Raw genomic sequence first — 18592 nt, 5'->3', positions numbered from 1 at the left:
CATGGGTCCTGAGATCCTCAAAAGGTTCTACAGCTACAACATCGAGAGCATCCTGACCGCTTGCATCACTGCCTAGTACGGCAATTGCTCGGCCTCCGACCTCAAGGCACTTCAAGGGGTAGTGCATACGGCCCAGTACATCACTTGGGTAAAGCTGCCTGCCATCCAGGACCTCTACACCAGGCGGTGTCAGAGGAAGGCCCTAAATATTGTCAAAGATCCCAGCCACCCCAGTCATAGACTGTTCTCTCTGTTCTCTCTACAAGGCAAGTGGTACCGGAGTGCCAAGTCTAGGACAAAAAGGCTTCTCAACAGTTTTTACCCCCAAGCCATAAGACTCCTGAACAGGTAACCAAATGGTGACCCGGACTATTTGCATTGTCCCACCCCCTTAACCCCTCTTGTACGCTGCTGCTCCTCTCTGTTTATCTTATATGCATAGTCACTTTAACTATACATTCATGTACATACTACCTAAATGGCCTGACCAACCAGTGTTCCCGCACATTGGCTAACAAGGGCTATCTGCATTGTGTCCCACCACCTGCCAACCCTTCTTTTTACACTTCTGCTACTCTCTGTTCATCATATATGCATAGTCACTGTATGCATACACACATAGTAACGATACTGACATGTACATACTACCTCAATAGGCCTGACCAACAGGTGTCTGTATATAGCCTTTCTACTCTGTTTTCAAATGTCTTTTTACTGTAGTTTTCTTTTTTTACTTACCTACACAAACAAACAAACACACACACACACACACACACACACACACACACACACACACACACACACACACACACACACACACACACACACACACACACACACACACACACACACACACACACACACACACACACACACACACACACACACACACACACACACACACACACACACATACCTTCTTTTTTTCCGCACCATTGGGTTAGAGCCTGTAAGTAAGCATTTCACTGTAAGGTCTACCTACATCATTCGGCGCAGGTGACAAATAAACTTTGATTTGAGTTGATATTTGGTAGCATTGCCTATAAGTTGTTTAACTTGGGTCAAACGTTTCAGTAGCCTTCCACAACCTTCCCACAATAATTTGGGTGAATTGTTGTCCATTCCCCCTGACAGAGCTGGAGTAACTGAGTCCTTCCTGAGCTGTGTGATGGCTGCGTGGTCCCATGGTGTTTATACTTGCATACTATTGTTTGTACAGATGAACGTGTTACATTCAGCCATTTGGAAATTGCTCCCAATGATGAACCAGACTTGTTGAGGTCTCCACATTCTATTCTGATTTATTTTGATTTTCCCATGATGTCAAGCAAAGAGGCACTGAGTTTGAAGGTAGGCCTTGAAGGTAGGTACACCTCCAATTGACTCAAATGATGTAAATCAGAAGCTTCTAAAGCCATGACATCATCTTCTGGAATTTTCCAAGCTGTTTAAAGGCACAGTCAACTCAGTGTATGTAAACTTCTAACCCACTGGAATTGTGATACAGTGAATTACAAGTGAAATAATCTGTCAGTAAACAATTGTTGTAAAAAAACGACTTGCCAAAGCTATAGTTTGTTAACAAGACATTTGTGGTGGTTGAAGCTTGACGACTTGAGTTGGAGACGTACGTGGCCACGCAGTCATGGGTGAACAGGGAGTATAGGAGGGGGCTGAGCACGTACCCTTGTAGGGCCCCCGTGTTGACGATCAGCATAGCGGAGGTGTTGTAGCTTACCTTCATGACCTGGGGACGGCCTGCCAGTAAGTCCAGGACCCAGCTGCACAGTGCGGGGTTCAGACCCAGTACCCCAAGCATGGAGATGATGTTGGAGGGCAGTATGGTGTTGAATGCTGAACAGCATTCTTACATAGGTATTCCCCTTGTCCAGATAGGATAGGGCAGCGTGCAGTGCGATGGCGATTACATCATCCATGGATCTGTTGGGGTGGTATGCAATTGCAGTGGGTATAGGGTGTCGGTAAAGTGGAGGTAATCTGATCTTTAACTAGCCTCTCATAGCACTTCATCATGACAGAAGTTACTGTTACTGGGCGATAGTAATGTAGTTCCGTTACCTTCACTTTCTTGGGTGCAGGAACAATGGTGAACATCTTGAAGCAAGTGGGGAGATTGAATATGTCCGTAAACACTCCAGTCAGTTGGTCTGCACATACTCTGAGGACACGGCTAGGCATGGCATCTGGGCAGGCAGCCTTGAGGGCATGAGTGCACACAGTCCTCGTGAGCAGAGGTGGCCTGCATGGGTGGCACTGTTTTTTTTCATGAAGAGGGTGATGGAGGTGGTTAGGTTGTCCGGTAGCAAGGCATCGGTGTCTGCGACGTCACTGGTTTTAATCCATCATTGTCTGGAGTCCTTACTATGTACATCTCGTGTCTGAGCCATTGAAATGCAACTCCACTTTGTCTCTGTACAAACATTTTGCCTGTTTGATTACCTCACGGGAGGGCACAGCTGGACTGTTTGTACTCTTCCATGTTCCCAGTCAACTTGCCGTCGTTAAATGCGATGGTTCGCACTAACAATTGGCTGAATGCTTCCATCTATACATGTTTTTTGGTTTGGATACGTTCTAATCGTCTCAGTGGAAAAAACATTGCCAATGCACTTCACTCAGTCACCGAGTCAGTGTATAGGTCAATGTTATTCTCAGAGGTAACCCGGAACATATCCCAGTGCACGTGATCAAAACAATCTTGAAGCATAGATTTTGATTGATCAGACCAATGTTGAACTTCCTATTGAAGTTTCTGGCTATATATATTATACAGACACTAACTGTTAGCATTTGGTGGTCTATAAAAATTTACCACAATAATAGACGTTTAGGTGAGGCAGGTGAACCTGTAGCCATATTACTTCAACAATATTTGACATGAGATCCTCTCTAACCTTTACAGGAATATGACTCCGTATATAAAAAGTAACACCACCCCCATTAGCATTCCTGTCTCTTCTGTAGATGTTGAAACCATGTATTGCCACTATATATACACAGGTATTATTTAAGTGAGTTCTAGTGAAAGTCAGTATTTGATCTGTTACTAGCAAGCTATTGATTTCATGAACCTTGTTTCTTAGGCTATGTATGTTAATAATGTGAGCTATTTGTAGTGCTTTTCTTGAATTCTTTATTATTTGTATTGCTTTACTGGGAGGGAAGCTTATCAGAGGTAGACATGACAGTGATATTTATGTTTGAGTTGCTGGCTTCCTACGAGGCCAAAATGCCTCTGTGCTAACAGTATAACTCAGGTTCATAGGCACATTAAGAACCAAGATGGCGTAGCAGTAAGACGTCCTGTCGTGTCGTGTCCCTTGTATATATATTTTTTTGGGGGGTTTTACATATTTTTCTTCGCATATCTTTTAAAACATTTTGCTAAACCTCAGCTTTCAAATACTCTCCTGCAACCCGCCTCACCCAATGTAGTATTTATATTTACTTCGGAACCGGAACCCCTTAACTGAAGCTAGCCAGCTAACTACCAGCTATGCTAGCGGTCTTCAGCTAACCGGTCATCAGCTAACCTTTAGCTCGGAAAGCTCTCGCCAGTTCGAACAACACGACTCTAACCAGACCATAACGGACCTATTTATTTTTTATCCCCGGATTCCCACCGCAAACGGAACATTTTTCAGCTGGATCTTCACAACTAGCTATCTAGCTAAACTGCAACCCCTTGAAGCTAGCCCGGCCAGAGCCCCTTTGCTACCACCGTAGCATACTCCTGGGCTACAATACCCGGACCCACGACCGGTCTATCGATGTCACCGCATGAAGAGGAATAAACAGACTCACCCCATCACGACGTCCCCCAAAGGCTAACTCTCTAGCCCTTGCTATCCCCTTGCTTGCTAATTCGGCCTGCTAACTGCTAGCTTGTTTAGCCCCGGTCCGCTAACTGCTACCTTGTTTAGCCCCGGCCTACTAACTGTTAGCTTGTTAGCACAGGCCTGCTAACTGTCTGAATCGCCGCGTCCCAAACAGTCACTGGACCCATATTTACTTTCTATCTCTTTTCGATTTTTTATTTGTTTATACCTTCCGGTATCCTGCCTCAACCAATGTGATATGGAATCGCTATTATTTTTTAAAATTATTTTTTAATTTTTAGAACACACTCAAGAACCTCCAGAAGCTAACCAGCTAACTAACTACAAGCTATTTAGTTATTGTTAGTTTTTTAAAACCTGGATAACACTCGCCAGTCCAGCTTCCCTGCCCCATCCACCGCTGCCCCCTGGACACTGATCACTTGGCTACATAGCTGATGCACGCTGGACTGTCCATTAATCACGGTACTCCATTCTGCTTGTTTATGTTTTATCTGTCGGCCCTGTTGCCTAGTCATTTTTACGCCATTTTACCTGCTGTTGTTGTGCTAGCTGATTAGCTGTTGTTGTCTCACCTTCTGTTTTAGCTAGCTTTCCCAATTCAACACCTGTGATTACTGTATGCCTCGCTGTATGTCTCTCTCAAATGTCAATATGCCTTGTATACTGTTGTTCAGGTTAGTTATCATTGTTTTAGTTCACAATGGAGCCCCTAGTTCCACTCTTCATACCCCTGATACCTCCTTTGTCCCACCTCCCACACATGCGGTGACCTCACCCATTACAACCAGCATGTCCAGAGATACAACCTCTCTCATCACCCAGTGCCTGGGCTTACCTCCGCTATACCCGCACCCCACCATACCCCTGTCTTCGCATTATGCCCTGAATATATTCTACCATGCCCAGAAACTTGCTCCTCTTATTCTCTGTCCCCAATGCTCGAGGCGACCAGTTTTGATAGCCTTTAGCCGCACCCTCATACTACTCCTTCTCTGTTCCGCGGGTGATGGAGGTAAACCCAGGCCCTGCATGTCCCCAGGCACCCTCATTTGTTGACTTCTGTGATCGAAAAAGCCTTGGTTTCATGCATGTCAACATCAGAAGCCTCCTCCCTAAGTTTGTTTTACTCACTGCTTTAGCACACTCTGCTAACCCTGATGTCTTTGCCGTGTCTGAATCCTGGCTCAGGAAGGCCACCAAAAATTCTGAGATTTCCATACCCAACTATAACATCTTCCGTCAAGATAGAACTGCCAAAGGGGGAGGAGTTGCAGTCTACTGCAGAGATAGCCTGCAAAGTAATGTCATACTTTCCAGGTCCATACCCAAACAGTTCGAACTACTAATTTTGAAAATTACTCTCTCCAGAAATAAGTCTCTCACTGTTGCCGCCTGCTACCGACCCCCCTCAGCTCCCAGCTGTGCCCTGGACACCATTTGTGAATTGATCGCCCCCCATCTAGCTTCAGAGTTTATTCTGTTAGGTGACATAAACTGGGATATGCTTAACACCCCGGCAGTCCTACAATCTAAGCTAGATGCCCTCAATCTCGCACAAATCATCAAGGAACCCACCAGGTACAACCCTAACTCTGTAAACAAGGGCACCCTCATAGACGTCATCCTGACCAACTGGCCCTCCAAATACACCTCCGCTGTCTTCAACCAGGATCTCAGTGATCACTGCCTCATTGCCTGTATCCGCTACAGAGCCGCAGTCATACGACCACCCCTCATCACTGTCAAACGCTCCCTAAAACACTTCTGTGAGCAGGCCTTTCTAATCGACCTGGCCCGGGTATCCTGGAAGGACATTGACCTCATCCCGTCAGTTGAGGATGCCTGGTCATTCTCAACTGAAGTAACTTCCTCACCATTTTAGATAAGCATGCTCCGTTCAGAAAAAGCAGAACTAAGAACAGATACAGCCCTTGGTTCACTCCAGACCTGACTGCCCTCGACCAGCACAAAAACATCCTGTGGCGGACTGCAATAGCATCGAATAGTCCCCGCGATATGCAACTGTTCAGGGAAGTCAGGAACCAATACACGCAGTCAGTCAGGAAAGCTAAGACCAGCTTCTTCAGGCAGAAGTTTGCATCCTGTAGCTCCAACTCCAAAAAGTTCTGGGACACTGTGAAGTCCATGGAGAACAAGAGCACCTCCTCCCAGCTGCCCACTGCACTGAGGCTAGGTAACACGGTCAACACCGATAAATCCATGATTATCGAAAACTTCAAAAAGCATTTCTCAATGGCTGGCCATGCCTTCCGCCTGGCTACTCCAACCTCGGCCAACAGCTCCGCCCCCCCGCAGCTCCTCGCCCAAGCCTCTCCAGGTTCTCCTTTACCCAAATCCAGATAGCAGATGTTCTGAAAGAGCTGCAAAACCTGGACCCGTACAAATCAGCTGGGCTTGACAATCTGGACCCTCTATTTCTGAAACTATCCGCCGCCATTGTCGCAACCCCTATTACCAGCCTGTTCAACCTGAGATCTGAGATCCCCAAGGATTGGAAAGCTGCCGCAGTCATCCCCCTCTTCAAAGGGGGAGACACCCTGGACCCAAACTGTTACAGACCTATATCCATCCTGCCCTGCCTATCTAAGGTCTTCGAAAGCCAAGTCAATAAACAGGTCACTGATCATCTCGAATCCCACCGTAACTTCTCCGCTGTGCAATCTGGTTTCCGAGCCGGTCACGGGTGCACCTCAGCCACACTCAAGGTACTAAACGATATCATAACCGCCATCGATAAAAGACAGTACACTGTGCAGCCGTCTTCATCGACCTTGCCAAGGCTTTCGACTCTGTCAATCACCATATTCTTATCGGCAGACTCAGTAGCCTCGGTTTTTCGGATGACTGCCTTGCCTGGTTCACCAATTACTTTGCAGACAGAGTTCAGTGTGTCAAATCGGAGGGCATGCTGTCCGGTCCTCTGGCAGTCTCTATGGGGATGCCACAGGGTTCAATTCTCGGGCCGACTCTTTTCTCTGTATATATCAATGATGTTGCTCTTGCTGCGGGCGATTCCCTGATCCACCTCTACGCAGACGACACCATTCTATATACTTCCGGCCCGTCCTTGGACACTGTGCTATCTAACCTCCAAACGAGCTTCAATGCCATACAACACTCCTTCCGTGGCCTCCAACTGCTCTTAAAAGCTAGTAAAACCAAATGCATGCTTTTCAACCAATCGCTGCCTGCACCCGCATGCCCAACTAGCATCACCACCCTGAATGGTTCCGACCTTGAATATGTGGACATCTATAAGTACCTAGGTGTCTGGCTAGACTGTAAACTCTCCTTCCAGACTCATATCAAACAGCTCCAATCGAAAATCAAATCAAGAGTCGGCGTTCTATTCCGCAACAAAGCCTCCTTCACTCACGCCGCCAAACTTACCCTAGTAAAACTGACTATCCTACCGATCCTCGACTTTGGCGATGTCATCTACAAAATTGCTTCCAATACTCTACTCAGCAAACTAGATGCAGTTTATCACAGTGCCATCCGTTTTGTCACTAAAGCACCTTATACCACCCACCACTGCGACTTGTATGCTCTAGTCGGCTGGCCTTCGCTACATATTCGTCGCCAGACCCACTGGCTCCAGGTCATCTACAAGTCCATGCTAGGTAAAGCTCCGCCTTATCTCAGTTCACTGGTCACGATGGCAACACCCATCCGTAGCACGCGCTCCAGCAGGTGTATCTCACTGATCATCCCTAAAGCCAACACCTCATTTGGCCGCCTTTCGTTCCAGTACTCTGCTGCCTGTGACTGGAACGAATTGCAAAAATCGCTGAAGTTGGAGACTTTTATCTCCCTCACCAACTTCAAACATCTGCTATCTGAGCAGCTAACCGATCGCTGCAGCTGTACATAGTCTATTGGTAAATAGCCCACCCATTTTCACCTACCTCATCCCCATACTGTTTTTATTCATTTACTTTTCTGCTCTTTTGCACACCAATATATCTACCTGTACATGACCATCTGATCATTTATCACTCCAGTGTTAATCTGCAAAATTGTAATTATTCTCCTATCTCCTCATGCCTTTTGCACACAATGTATATTGACTCACCTTTTTTTCTACTGTGTTATTGACTTGTTAATTGTTTACTCCATGTGTAACTCTGTGTTGTCTGTTCACACTGCTATGCTTTATCTTGGCCAGGTCGCAGTTGCAAATGAAAACTTGTTCTCAACTAGCCTACCTGGTTAAATAAAGGTGAAATAAAAAATAAAAAACATTATTACTGCTGACAATAGCTGTTGGATTGACAGAGCCATTCAGGGGAGTTAGAAAACATAAATTAGGTTACTTACATTATGACTGCCAACACCCTTGGGACAATGTACATTTGCAAAACAATGCAACTCAAAATATATTGGTCACATAAACATATTTATCAGATGTTATTGCTAAATATATGTATATTAATTGCTATTAATTGCTATGTCCAGTCTTTAGATAGCAAGGTAGACGAAATGATGGCAAGGGTTGCTTTCCAGAGAGACATCAGGGATTGTAACATACTCTGTTTCACAGAAACATGGCTCTCTGGGGATATGTTGTCAGAGTCAGTACAGCCACCGGGATTCTTTGCGCGTCACGCCAACACAAATAAACATCTCTCCGGGAAGAAGGGTGGGGGTGTATGTTTCATGATAACGACTCATGGTGTAATTGTAACAACAAACAGGAACTCATGTCCTTTTGTTCATCTGACCTAGAATTCCTCACAATCAAATGCCGACCGTATTATCTCCCAAGAGAATTCTCGTCGGTTATTGTCACAGCAGTGTTTATCCCCCCTCAAGCCGATACCACGATGGCCCTCAAGGAACTTCACTGGACTCTATGCAAACTGGAAGCCATATATCCTGAGTCTGCATTTGTTGTAGCTGGGGATTTTAAAGAAGGCTACCTAAATTCTATCAGCCTATGGATTGTAGGACCCGGGCTGGCAAAACATTTGTTCACTGCTACTCTGAATTCTGCGATGCATACAAGACCCTCCCGCACCCTCCTTTCGGCATCTCTGACCACAATTCCATTTTGTATCTCCCTTCCTATAGGCCCAATACCAAGGACTGTGGGCTTTCCTTCTCCATGGCCGACGTGTGTAAGATATTTAAACATGTCAACCCTCGCAAGGCTGCTGGCCTAGACGGCACCCCTTGCCGTGTCCTCAGAGAATACGCAGACCAGCTTGCTGGTGTGTTTAAGGACATATTCAATCTCCTTATCCCAGTCTGCTGTCCCCACATGCTTCAAGATGGCCACCATTGTTCCTGTACCCAAGAAGGCAAAAGTAACTGAACTAAATGACTACTGCCCCGTAGCACTCACTTCTGTCATCATGAAGTGCTTTGAGAGACTAGTTATTGATCATATCACCTCCACCTTACCTGTCACCCTAGACCTATTGCAATTTGCATACCGCCACAATAGGTCCACAGACGATGCAATCACCATCACACTGCCCTATCTCATCTGGACAAAAGGAATACTTATGTAAGAATGCTGTTCATTGACTACAGCTCAGCATTAAACACCATAATACCCTTCAAGCTCATCATTAAGCTTGAGACCCTGGGTCTCAACCCCGCCCTGTGCAATTGGATCCTGGACTTCTCTGATCCTCTGCACTGGGGCCCCATAAGGGGATGTGCTCAGCCGCCTCCTGTACTCCCTGTTTCCTTTCTACAAAAAAGGTATCGAATCAATTCAGACTACAAGATTGTAGACCTAATGTCACGGTATAATTCACACTGATAGTACCCATACAGAAACACAGGCCTTGTTTAAGTCTGGCAAGGCTTTTTAGTTTTAGCCGACATCCTTGACTGTTCACCTCAATGTTTTATGAGGCTTAGCTGAGGTGATTAGTGGTCGGTAAAGCAGTAATCCTTCTACAGTCTAATTAGAGCTCTCAGTAGACAGACACAGACACTCACCCACACACACAACAAGGCTTTAGAAATACAGTGTCACTAGCCTGCTACCTGGTACCCTACCCTGCACCTTAGAGACTGCTGCCCTATGTACATATAGGAATTTAACCCTGGTCACTTTAATAATGTCTACATACTGTTTTACCCACTTTATATTGCCTTGTAAAAGTATTCAGACACATTTGGATTTTTTTAAATTAAAAACTGGGATTAATTCAAATGGATATAATTGTCATTTGTCTGTCAACAATCAACACAATATAATCAATAATGTCAAAGTGGAAGAACAATTCTAACATTTATAATTTCTAAGATTAAATGAATACAAATGTAATTATTTAAATAGATGTCGGGCTCGAAGGGCACAGTGATCTAAGGCACTGCAAGAAGCGCCACTACAGTCCCTGGTTTGAATCCAGGCTGTATTACATCCGGACGTGATTAGGAGTCCCAGGACTTGCCAAGTTAAATAAAGGTTAAATGTAAAAAAAATATATATATCTCGTTCCGGCCGGTTTAGCCCCCCCTGGCCCACTCGTAATTTGCACTCTGCATTCTATGAGTGAACCATAGTGTTCCAAACTCAATTTTCAGTCTCCACAGAGATGCCTTGCTGTTCTCAGAAGAGATGTGTGTTCTGAAAGAATATGAGGTGGGAGAGAGATTGGCTTCACAGCAGTAAACATATTTTCTTGCCTGTAGAGTGGAGGTGTGAGGTTCGTCACTGAGGTGAGACAAGAGGATGGGGGTTTGAGGATATGTCAAGGTTTGACTGGGATTTCAGCTCCGATGCAGGGAGGGCACCACATATTTGTTCCATTACTAAATTACATTAGGTATATCGTTATGACCAATGTTTTTGAAGAGAATGTATTAGTAAAAAGGATGTGTGTTCAGAGTGACCCAGAGTATTCTGACTGATGTCTGTCGCCATTCTTGGCCTTTGTCTCAGTGCAGGTTTGAACAGGCTCATATTTTCATCATAATTGTGATTTGGTGACATAAAGAACTTTGACAGCACAACGGCAGAGTCATGTCTGAAGTGTAAAACTAATGACTCAATAATGTTATGGGCGGAGTTGGAAAGATGAATGTCAGAGATATTGCAATGTAAATGTACTTTTAATTTGTCTGTCTGTATATTTCAACACATGCCATATGAGGGTGCAGTGAGATACCAGATGGGTTGGACAAAAAAATGTATACTCAAAAATTGAAAATCAGCCAATCCTCTGTCGTTCATGCAATAGAAAGGTCAAATGCTTTATTATCAAAAAATGTACCAAAATTGTGCAGTTTGAGGCCATGTGGCAGAAAGTGATAAAGGTTCCCTTAGGGGTGGGGGATAGTGGTTCTGGGCAGGTGTGATGTAGTGATGTTTGTATGATGTAGTCATTTGTATGTGTATGTTTTGTATTGTTTATAAAATATCAAATCAAATCATATACATAAATAAGAACTGAGATATTGCTGCAACCTTCTCACGGTAAACTATCTGTTTCTATAGGAACCATCGTGATGACGATGACAGCGGAGGATGCTGATGACCCCAGGTTGCAGAACGCGGTGCTGCGCTACAACATTGTGAGGCAGTCGCCCGACAAACCCTCACCCAACATGTTCTACATCAACCCAGAGAGCGGCAACATTGTCACTGTCATCTCCCCCACGCTTCTGGACAGAGAGGTGGGTGTGCTTTGATTGGGCTGGGAGCCTCTCCAGACTGATCTGATGGGCCCCCAAAACACTGCTTCTGACTCACTGCTCGCTACCATGAAGTTTTAAAGGCCCGGTGCAGACAAAAACAAGATTTACTTGTGTTTTATATATACAGTATATTCAGAAAGTTTTCAGACGACTAGACTTTTTCCACATTTTGTTATGGTACAGCCTTATTCTAAAATGGGTTTAAAAAAAATCCTCATCTATCCATAATGACAAAGCGAAAATAAAATACCTTATTTACATAAGCATTCAGGCCCTTTGTTATGAGACTCGAAATTGAGCTCAGGTTGCATCCTGTTTTCATTGATCATCCTTGAGATGTTTATACAACTTGATTGTGTCACACCCTGGTCAAAGTATTTTGTGTTTATCTTCATGTATTGGGTCAGGCCAGGGTGTGGCATGGGTTTTTGTATGTGGTGTGTATATATTGGGATTGTAGCTAGTGGGGTGATCTAGCAAAGTCTATGGCTGTCTGGAGTGGTTCTCAATCAGAGGCAGGTGTTTATCGTTGTCTCTGATTTGGAACCATATTTAGGCAGCCATATTCTTTGAGTTTGTCGTGGGTGATTGTCCTTAGTGTCCTTGTTCCTGTCTATGTGTTAGTGTACACATGTATAGGCTGTTTCGGTTTTCGTTACGTTTATTGTTTTTTTGTAGTGTTTGTATTTAGATTCGTGTTACGTTTGTTTATTAAATTATGGATCGCATTCTACATGCTGCATTTTGGTCCGACTCTCCTTCACCACAAGAGAAAGGTTACAGAATCACCCACCACAAACGGACCAAGCAGCGTGTCAACAGGCAGGAGCCACAGGAGAGGCAACAGAGGCTGCACTACCTGGAGAAATGGACATGGGAGGACGAACTGGACGGTAAAGGACCCTGGGCTCAGCCTGGAGAATATCTCTGCCCCAAGGAAGAACTGGAGGCCGAGAAAGCTGAGAGGCGCAGGTATGAGGAGGCAGCACAGCGTAGCGGATGGAGGCCCGAGAGTCAGCCCCAAAAATTTATTGGGGGGGTGGCTCACAGGGAGTAGGGCTACGCTAGGTAGGAGACCTACGCTAAGTTCCTGTGGTTACCGGGGGGCTAGAGAGACCGGGCAGGCACCGTGTTATGCAGTGGTGCGCACGGTGTCCCCAGTGCGGGTGCATAGCCCGGTGCGGTATATTCCAGCTCCGCGTATCGGCCGGGCTAGATTGAGCGTCGAGCCAAATGCCATGAAGCCGGCTCTACGCATCTGGTCCCCAGTGCGTCTCCTTGGGCCGGCTTACATGGCACCAGTCTTGCGCTCGGTGTCTCCGGTTCGCCTGCATAGCCCAGTGCGGGCTATTCCACCTCGCCGCACTGGCAGGGCGACCGAGAGTATTCAACCAGGTAAGGTTTGGCAGGATCGGTGCTCAAGAGCTCCAGTGCGCCTGCACGGTCCGGTCTATCCAGTACCACCTCCACACCCCAGCCCTCCGGTAACGGCTCCCCGCACCAGGCTTCTTGTGCGTGTCCTCGATTCAGTACCACCAGTGCCAGCACCACGCATCAGGCCTACAGTGCGCCTCGCCTCTCATGCGCTGTCGGAGTCTCCCGCCTCTCCAGCGCTGTCGGAGCCTTTCTCCTCTCCTGCGCTGCCGGAGTCTCCCGTCTGTTCAGCGCAGCCAGAGCTGCCAGCCTTCATGGAGCAGCCAGAGCTGCCAGCCTGCATGGAGCAGCCAGAGCTGCCAGCCTGCATGGAGCAGCCAGAGATGTCAGTCTGCATGGAGCAGCCAGAGATGTCAGTCTGCATGGAGCAGCCAGAGATGTCAGTCTGCATGGAGCAGCCAGAGCTGTCAGTCTGCATGGAGCAGCCAGAGCTGTCAGTCTGCATGAAGCAGCCAGAGCTGTCAGTCTGCATGAAGCAGCCAGAGCTGTCAGTCTGCAAGGAGCTGCCAGTCTGCAAGGAGCTGCCAGTCTGCAAGGAGCTGCCAGTCTGCAAGGAGCTGCCAGTCTGCAAGGAGCTGTCAGTCTGCAAGGAGCTGCCAGTCTGCATGGAGCCGCCAGAGCTGCTAGTCTGTAAGAAGCCACCAGAGCTGTCAGCCTACACGGAGCAGCCAGAGCCGCCAGTCAGCGTGGAGCAGCCAGAGCCGCCAGTCAGCATGGAGCAGCCAGATCTTTCAGTCTGCCAGGATCCGCCAGTCAGCCAGACTCTTCCAGATCTGCCAGTCAACCAGTCTCTTCCAGATCCGCCAGTCAGCCAGACTCTTCCAGATCCGCCAGTCAGCCAGACTCTTCCAGATCCGCCAGTCAACCAGACTCTTCCAGATCCGCCAGTCAGCCGGGATTTGCCAGAACTGCCATTCGGCCAGGATCTGCCAGTCGGCCAGGATCTGCCAGTCGGCCAGGATCCGCCAGTCGGCCAGGATCCGCCAGATCCGCCAGTCAGCCAGGATCTGCCAGTCATCCAGGATCTGCTGAAACCACCAGCCAGCCAGGATCTGGTAGATCTATCTACCTGCCTGAGCTTCCTCTCACTCCTGAGCTTCCTCTCACTCGTGAGCTTCCTCTCACTCCCGAGCTTTCTCTCACTCCCGAGCTTTCTCTCACTCCCGAGCTTTCCCTCAGTCCCGAGCTGCCTCAGTCCCAAGCTGCCCTTCAGTCCCGATCTGCTCCTCAGTCCTGTGGGGTTCTGGGTGAGGACTACTAGGCCATGGTCGGCGGCGAGGGTGGACTATCCAGGGACGCGAGGAGAGGGGACTAAGACATTGACTGAGTGGAGTCTACGTCCCGAGCCGGAGCCGCCACCATGGACAGACGCCCACCCGGACCCTCCCTATTGTTTTGAGGTGCGTTCGGGAGTCCGCACCTTGGGGGGGGGGGGTGTTCAGTCACGCCCTGGTCAAAGTATTTTGTGTTTATCTTCGTGTATTGGGTCATGCCAGGGTGTGGCATGGGTTTTTGTATGTGGTGTGTATATATTGGGATTGTAGCTAGTGGGGTGATCTAGCAAAGTCTATGGCTGTCTGGAGTGGTTCTCAATCAGAGGCAGGTGTTTATCGTTGTCTCTGATTGGGAACCATATTTAGGCAGCCATATTCTTTGAGTTTGTCGTGGGTGATTGTCCTTAGTGTCCTTGTCTATGTGTTAGTGTACACAAGTATAGGCTGTTTTCGGTTTTCGTTATGTTTATTGTTTTTTTGTAGTGTTTGTATTTAGATTCGTGTTACGTTTGTTTATTAAATTATGGATCGCAATCTACACGCTGCATTTTGGTCTGACTCTCCTTCACCACAAGAGAACCGTTACAGATTGGTTGTAAAATGTGGTAAATTCAATTGATTGGACATGATTTGGAAAGAGACACACCTGTCTATATAAGGTCCCTCTGTTGACAGTGGATATCAGAGCAAAAATCCAGCGATGAGGTCCAAGAAATTGTCTGTAGAGCTCCGAGACAGGATTGTGTCGAGGGAGAAGGGCCTTGGTCAGGGAGGTGACAAAGAACCCGATGGCCGGCCACTCTGATAGAGCTTCACAGTTCCTCTGTGGAAATGGGAGAAGCTTCCATAAGGAAACCCATATCTGCAGCACTCCACCAATTAGGCCTTAATGGTAGAGGGGTCAGACAGAAGCCACTCCTCAGTAAAAGGCACATGAAAGCCTCTCAGACCATGAGAAACAAGATTCTCTGGTCTGATGAAACCAAGATTGAACTCTTTGGCCTGAATGTCAAGCGTCACGTCTGGAGCAGAGCTGACACCATCCCTACGGTGAAGCATGGTGGAGGCAGCATCATGCTGTGGGGATGTTTTCAGCGGCAGGGACTGGGAGACTAGTCAGGACCGAGGGACAGGTGCATGGAGCAAACGATAGAGAGATCCTTAATGAAAACTGCACCAGAGCGCTTAGGACTTCAGACTGTGGCGAAGGTTCACCTGTCAACAGGACAACAACCCAAAGCGCGCACCCAAGACAACACAGAAGTGGCTTCAGGACACGTTTGAATGTCCTTGAGTGCCCAGCCAGAACCCGGACTTGAACCCGATTGAACATCTCTGGAGAGACCTGAAAATAGCTGTGCAGCGACGCTCCCCATCCAACCTGCCAGAGCTTGAGAGGATCTGCAGAGATTATTGGAAGAAACTCCACAAATACAGGTGTTCCAAGCTTTTGTAGTGTGATACCCAAGAAGATTTGAGGCTGTTATCACTTTTAATATAAAGCAAGCAGACAGGAATCGGGGTGGTCAGTTACTGTTCGATTGAACATTAGAATGGGAAAAGTGAGTGACCTAAGCAACTTTGAGCATGATATGATTGTCAGTGTCAGGCTTGCCCGATCCAGTATCTCAGAACTGGCCTTCCACCTGGGCTTTTCATACATAACAGTGTCATACACAAACAAAAATCATCCTGTCAGCGGCATTCCTATGGCCAAAAAGAGCATGTTGATGAGAGAGAATGAAGGAGAATGGCAAGAATCGCGCAAGCTAACAGGCGGGTCACACACAGACAAATAATTCCCCATCTAGGGGTCCGACCCATTGGGTGTCTATTGCCAAAATACTAACAAAATGAGCTTGTAATAGTGAATTTCCATTGAGGCTGCTAGCTAAATATGCTAACGAGTGCAAACAAAAATAATCTAAGTGCATAGACAGGCAATCCAGCTCATAAAGTTATACATATATAGGTAGAAGCTACTAAATGTCATTGTTTGGTGAGATTGGACATTTACAAGCAAATGTGACCGAGAGACATTGTGCAAATGAACAAAGTTTTGGCTCATGTTTGTCTGAAGGAAGAACAGTACTCCAGCAGCTGTTTCTGTGTGGAGTCTGGGGTTCCTAGGGCAACGGGTCTGCCTGCTCTTTTTATTTTATTTATTTCACTTTTATTTAACCAAGTAGGCTAGTTGAGAACAAGTTCTCTTTTGCAACTGCGACCTGGTGACCTCTTCTCAGAGAAGAGGGGGGCGGAGCAGATGGCCGAGAACGGAGAAGAGAAAAAATGCAAGGAAATCAAGATAGCAGTCACAGCTGTACAAATAACTCATCCAAAAGGGCTTTGAATTCTCAAACACAGCAGAAAGCTAACACAATATGATTCCACATGAGCCATTTTTTACATTCAGCATCACTTTGTCAAGGGAAATATACTGTAGTATTCTTTCTAACAAAGATATCTACATATATTTCAGAATGTTGTGTAACCCTGGTAAGTTGAGTTGCGGGACAAAGTTATACATTTCTGTACTGAATTAAATATTGCCTCTACCTTTTTAAAACCATGTCCATCATGTATTTTTCCCAAACAAAATTCAACACGATCACAATCAATTTTTTGTTTATTAACAACACCTAACAACACTTTGTACTTTTTTAAACACTTTTTACCATAGGCCAGGCGTTGTTGTTACCTCATATCCTAGCAGTAATGCCTTGCATTAGGCTTGGAAAGAAAACTCAACTTGCCTTTAACTCAACCATTGGCTGACCTTATCCCAAGGTCACCATTTTTACTATGATAGCCCACACAACTACAAGGAAAAACTTTCATGCTAGGTTTCGGACCTCATATTGAAGCTTATAAAGACACAAACTGATGTATTTTACAATCTTAAAATAATCTACTTTGCTTTAGATACAAGCATCATGAAACCTCTAACACAACAAATTAATTTACTTTGTGAAAAGTTTTTGGGAGCTAACTTTTTCCATGTGGTTTCTCCCTTCAGTCTCAATGAAATTATGACCTCTTCTCAAATATTTGGTCAAATTATTAATTTTGTTTATGGTTTCCTAGAAACAAGGGTGACTTAATGTACCATTTAGGCATAATCCCACTCTCCCTTACTGACAATTAAATGCACACACTAACAAAAGTCATATACAGAAACTTGAGGAACAATCCAATGAGTCCTTTCTCTTCTGACTGCGATCTCGCTCTGACGGCAGGAGCGCGGTTTAGTGGGATGCACAGGAATGGTGAACTATGATTATCTGGTAAAAGTGGGGTGACTTGGAGTTACCACTATGACCAAAGGTCAGAGCAAAATTCTTGTTTGAGAAGATATTTTTGACCATTGATCATTTGACAATTTTAATCGAAAAGCAAGGTACTTAATTGTTACCCAGAAATTATTTGATATTGAGAAAAACAGCTGAATTGGACCATCATTAAAGAGACTAGAGATAGGCGAACGGAGGAAGCAGGAGAGGGGTCGTTGTGCTGGGGAGGTGAGGAGGGGGATGAGGGAAGGCGTAGGGATTGGGTGGGTGTCGGTGGTGCATTCCAATGAGCAAGCAGAGGCAGCGTCTCTCCATTCCTTAACTGGAGCAAGGCAACTACATGATTGCTTTTTCAGCGGGGTGACGAATGCCAGAACATCGATTCACTGTGCTCGTGGAAGAGGAATATTAGCTGTTGTCAGACACTTAAAGCACGGTTTAATTGACTTAATACAAACTCATCCACCAGCATTGGCTGTGTCCAACAAGTCCAACAGAAACCTCTCAGCTGGAACAGGGGAATCACTAGCAAACAACAATGTGTGGATCTCTGAGCAATAAATCTCATACTGTAGATGATGAATTGATAAATGTGTTAGTGTTATGTCTAATGCATACTTTGAGTGCATACTTTGAGTGCCTGGTCTGTGTGCTCATGAAAGATAATATTGATTTCTGTTGAGAAATCAATGCATGATTACAGAGTTGTATTGAATGTAATCAAATCAAATGTTAGTGGTCACATACATGTGTTTAACAGATGTTATTGATGGTGTAGCAAAATGTTTGTGTTTCTAGCTGTTTGCAGGAATATCTAACAATTTCACAACAATACACACAAATCTAAAGTAAAGGAATGGAATTAAGAATATCTAAATATTTGGATGAGCAATGTCAGATCGGCATAGACTAAAATACAGTACAATAGAATGGAGTACAGTATATGCATATGAGATTAGTAATGCAAAATATGTAAAAAAATTAAATAATAATAATAATAATAATTAAGTGACTAGCGTTCCATTATTAACGAGGCCAGTGATGTCAAGTC

The 18592-nt window shown here is 45.7% G+C and overlaps 1 protein-coding gene across 4 annotated transcripts in view; it reads left to right on the top strand.

Annotated features, from left to right (window-relative positions):
- The window catches only part of LOC124000216 (cadherin-13-like), a 701352-nt gene that overhangs the window by 452749 nt on the left and 230011 nt on the right, over nt 1–18592 (top strand). For all 4 annotated transcript variants that reach the window (XM_046306448.1, XM_046306439.1, XM_046306433.1 and 1 more), the window contains one exon: nt 11344–11522. In XM_046306448.1, coding sequence (XP_046162404.1) covers nt 11344–11522 — 179 coding nt within the window. The remainder of the gene's footprint in view (nt 1–11343; nt 11523–18592) is intronic.

The sequence above is a fragment of the Oncorhynchus gorbuscha genome, linkage group LG02 (assembly GCF_021184085.1).
Source record: "Oncorhynchus gorbuscha isolate QuinsamMale2020 ecotype Even-year linkage group LG02, OgorEven_v1.0, whole genome shotgun sequence".
NCBI lineage: Eukaryota > Metazoa > Chordata > Actinopteri > Salmoniformes > Salmonidae > Oncorhynchus > Oncorhynchus gorbuscha.
The sequence above is the reverse complement of the archived record's forward strand: the minus strand, read 5'-3'. Positions and strand labels throughout refer to the sequence as shown.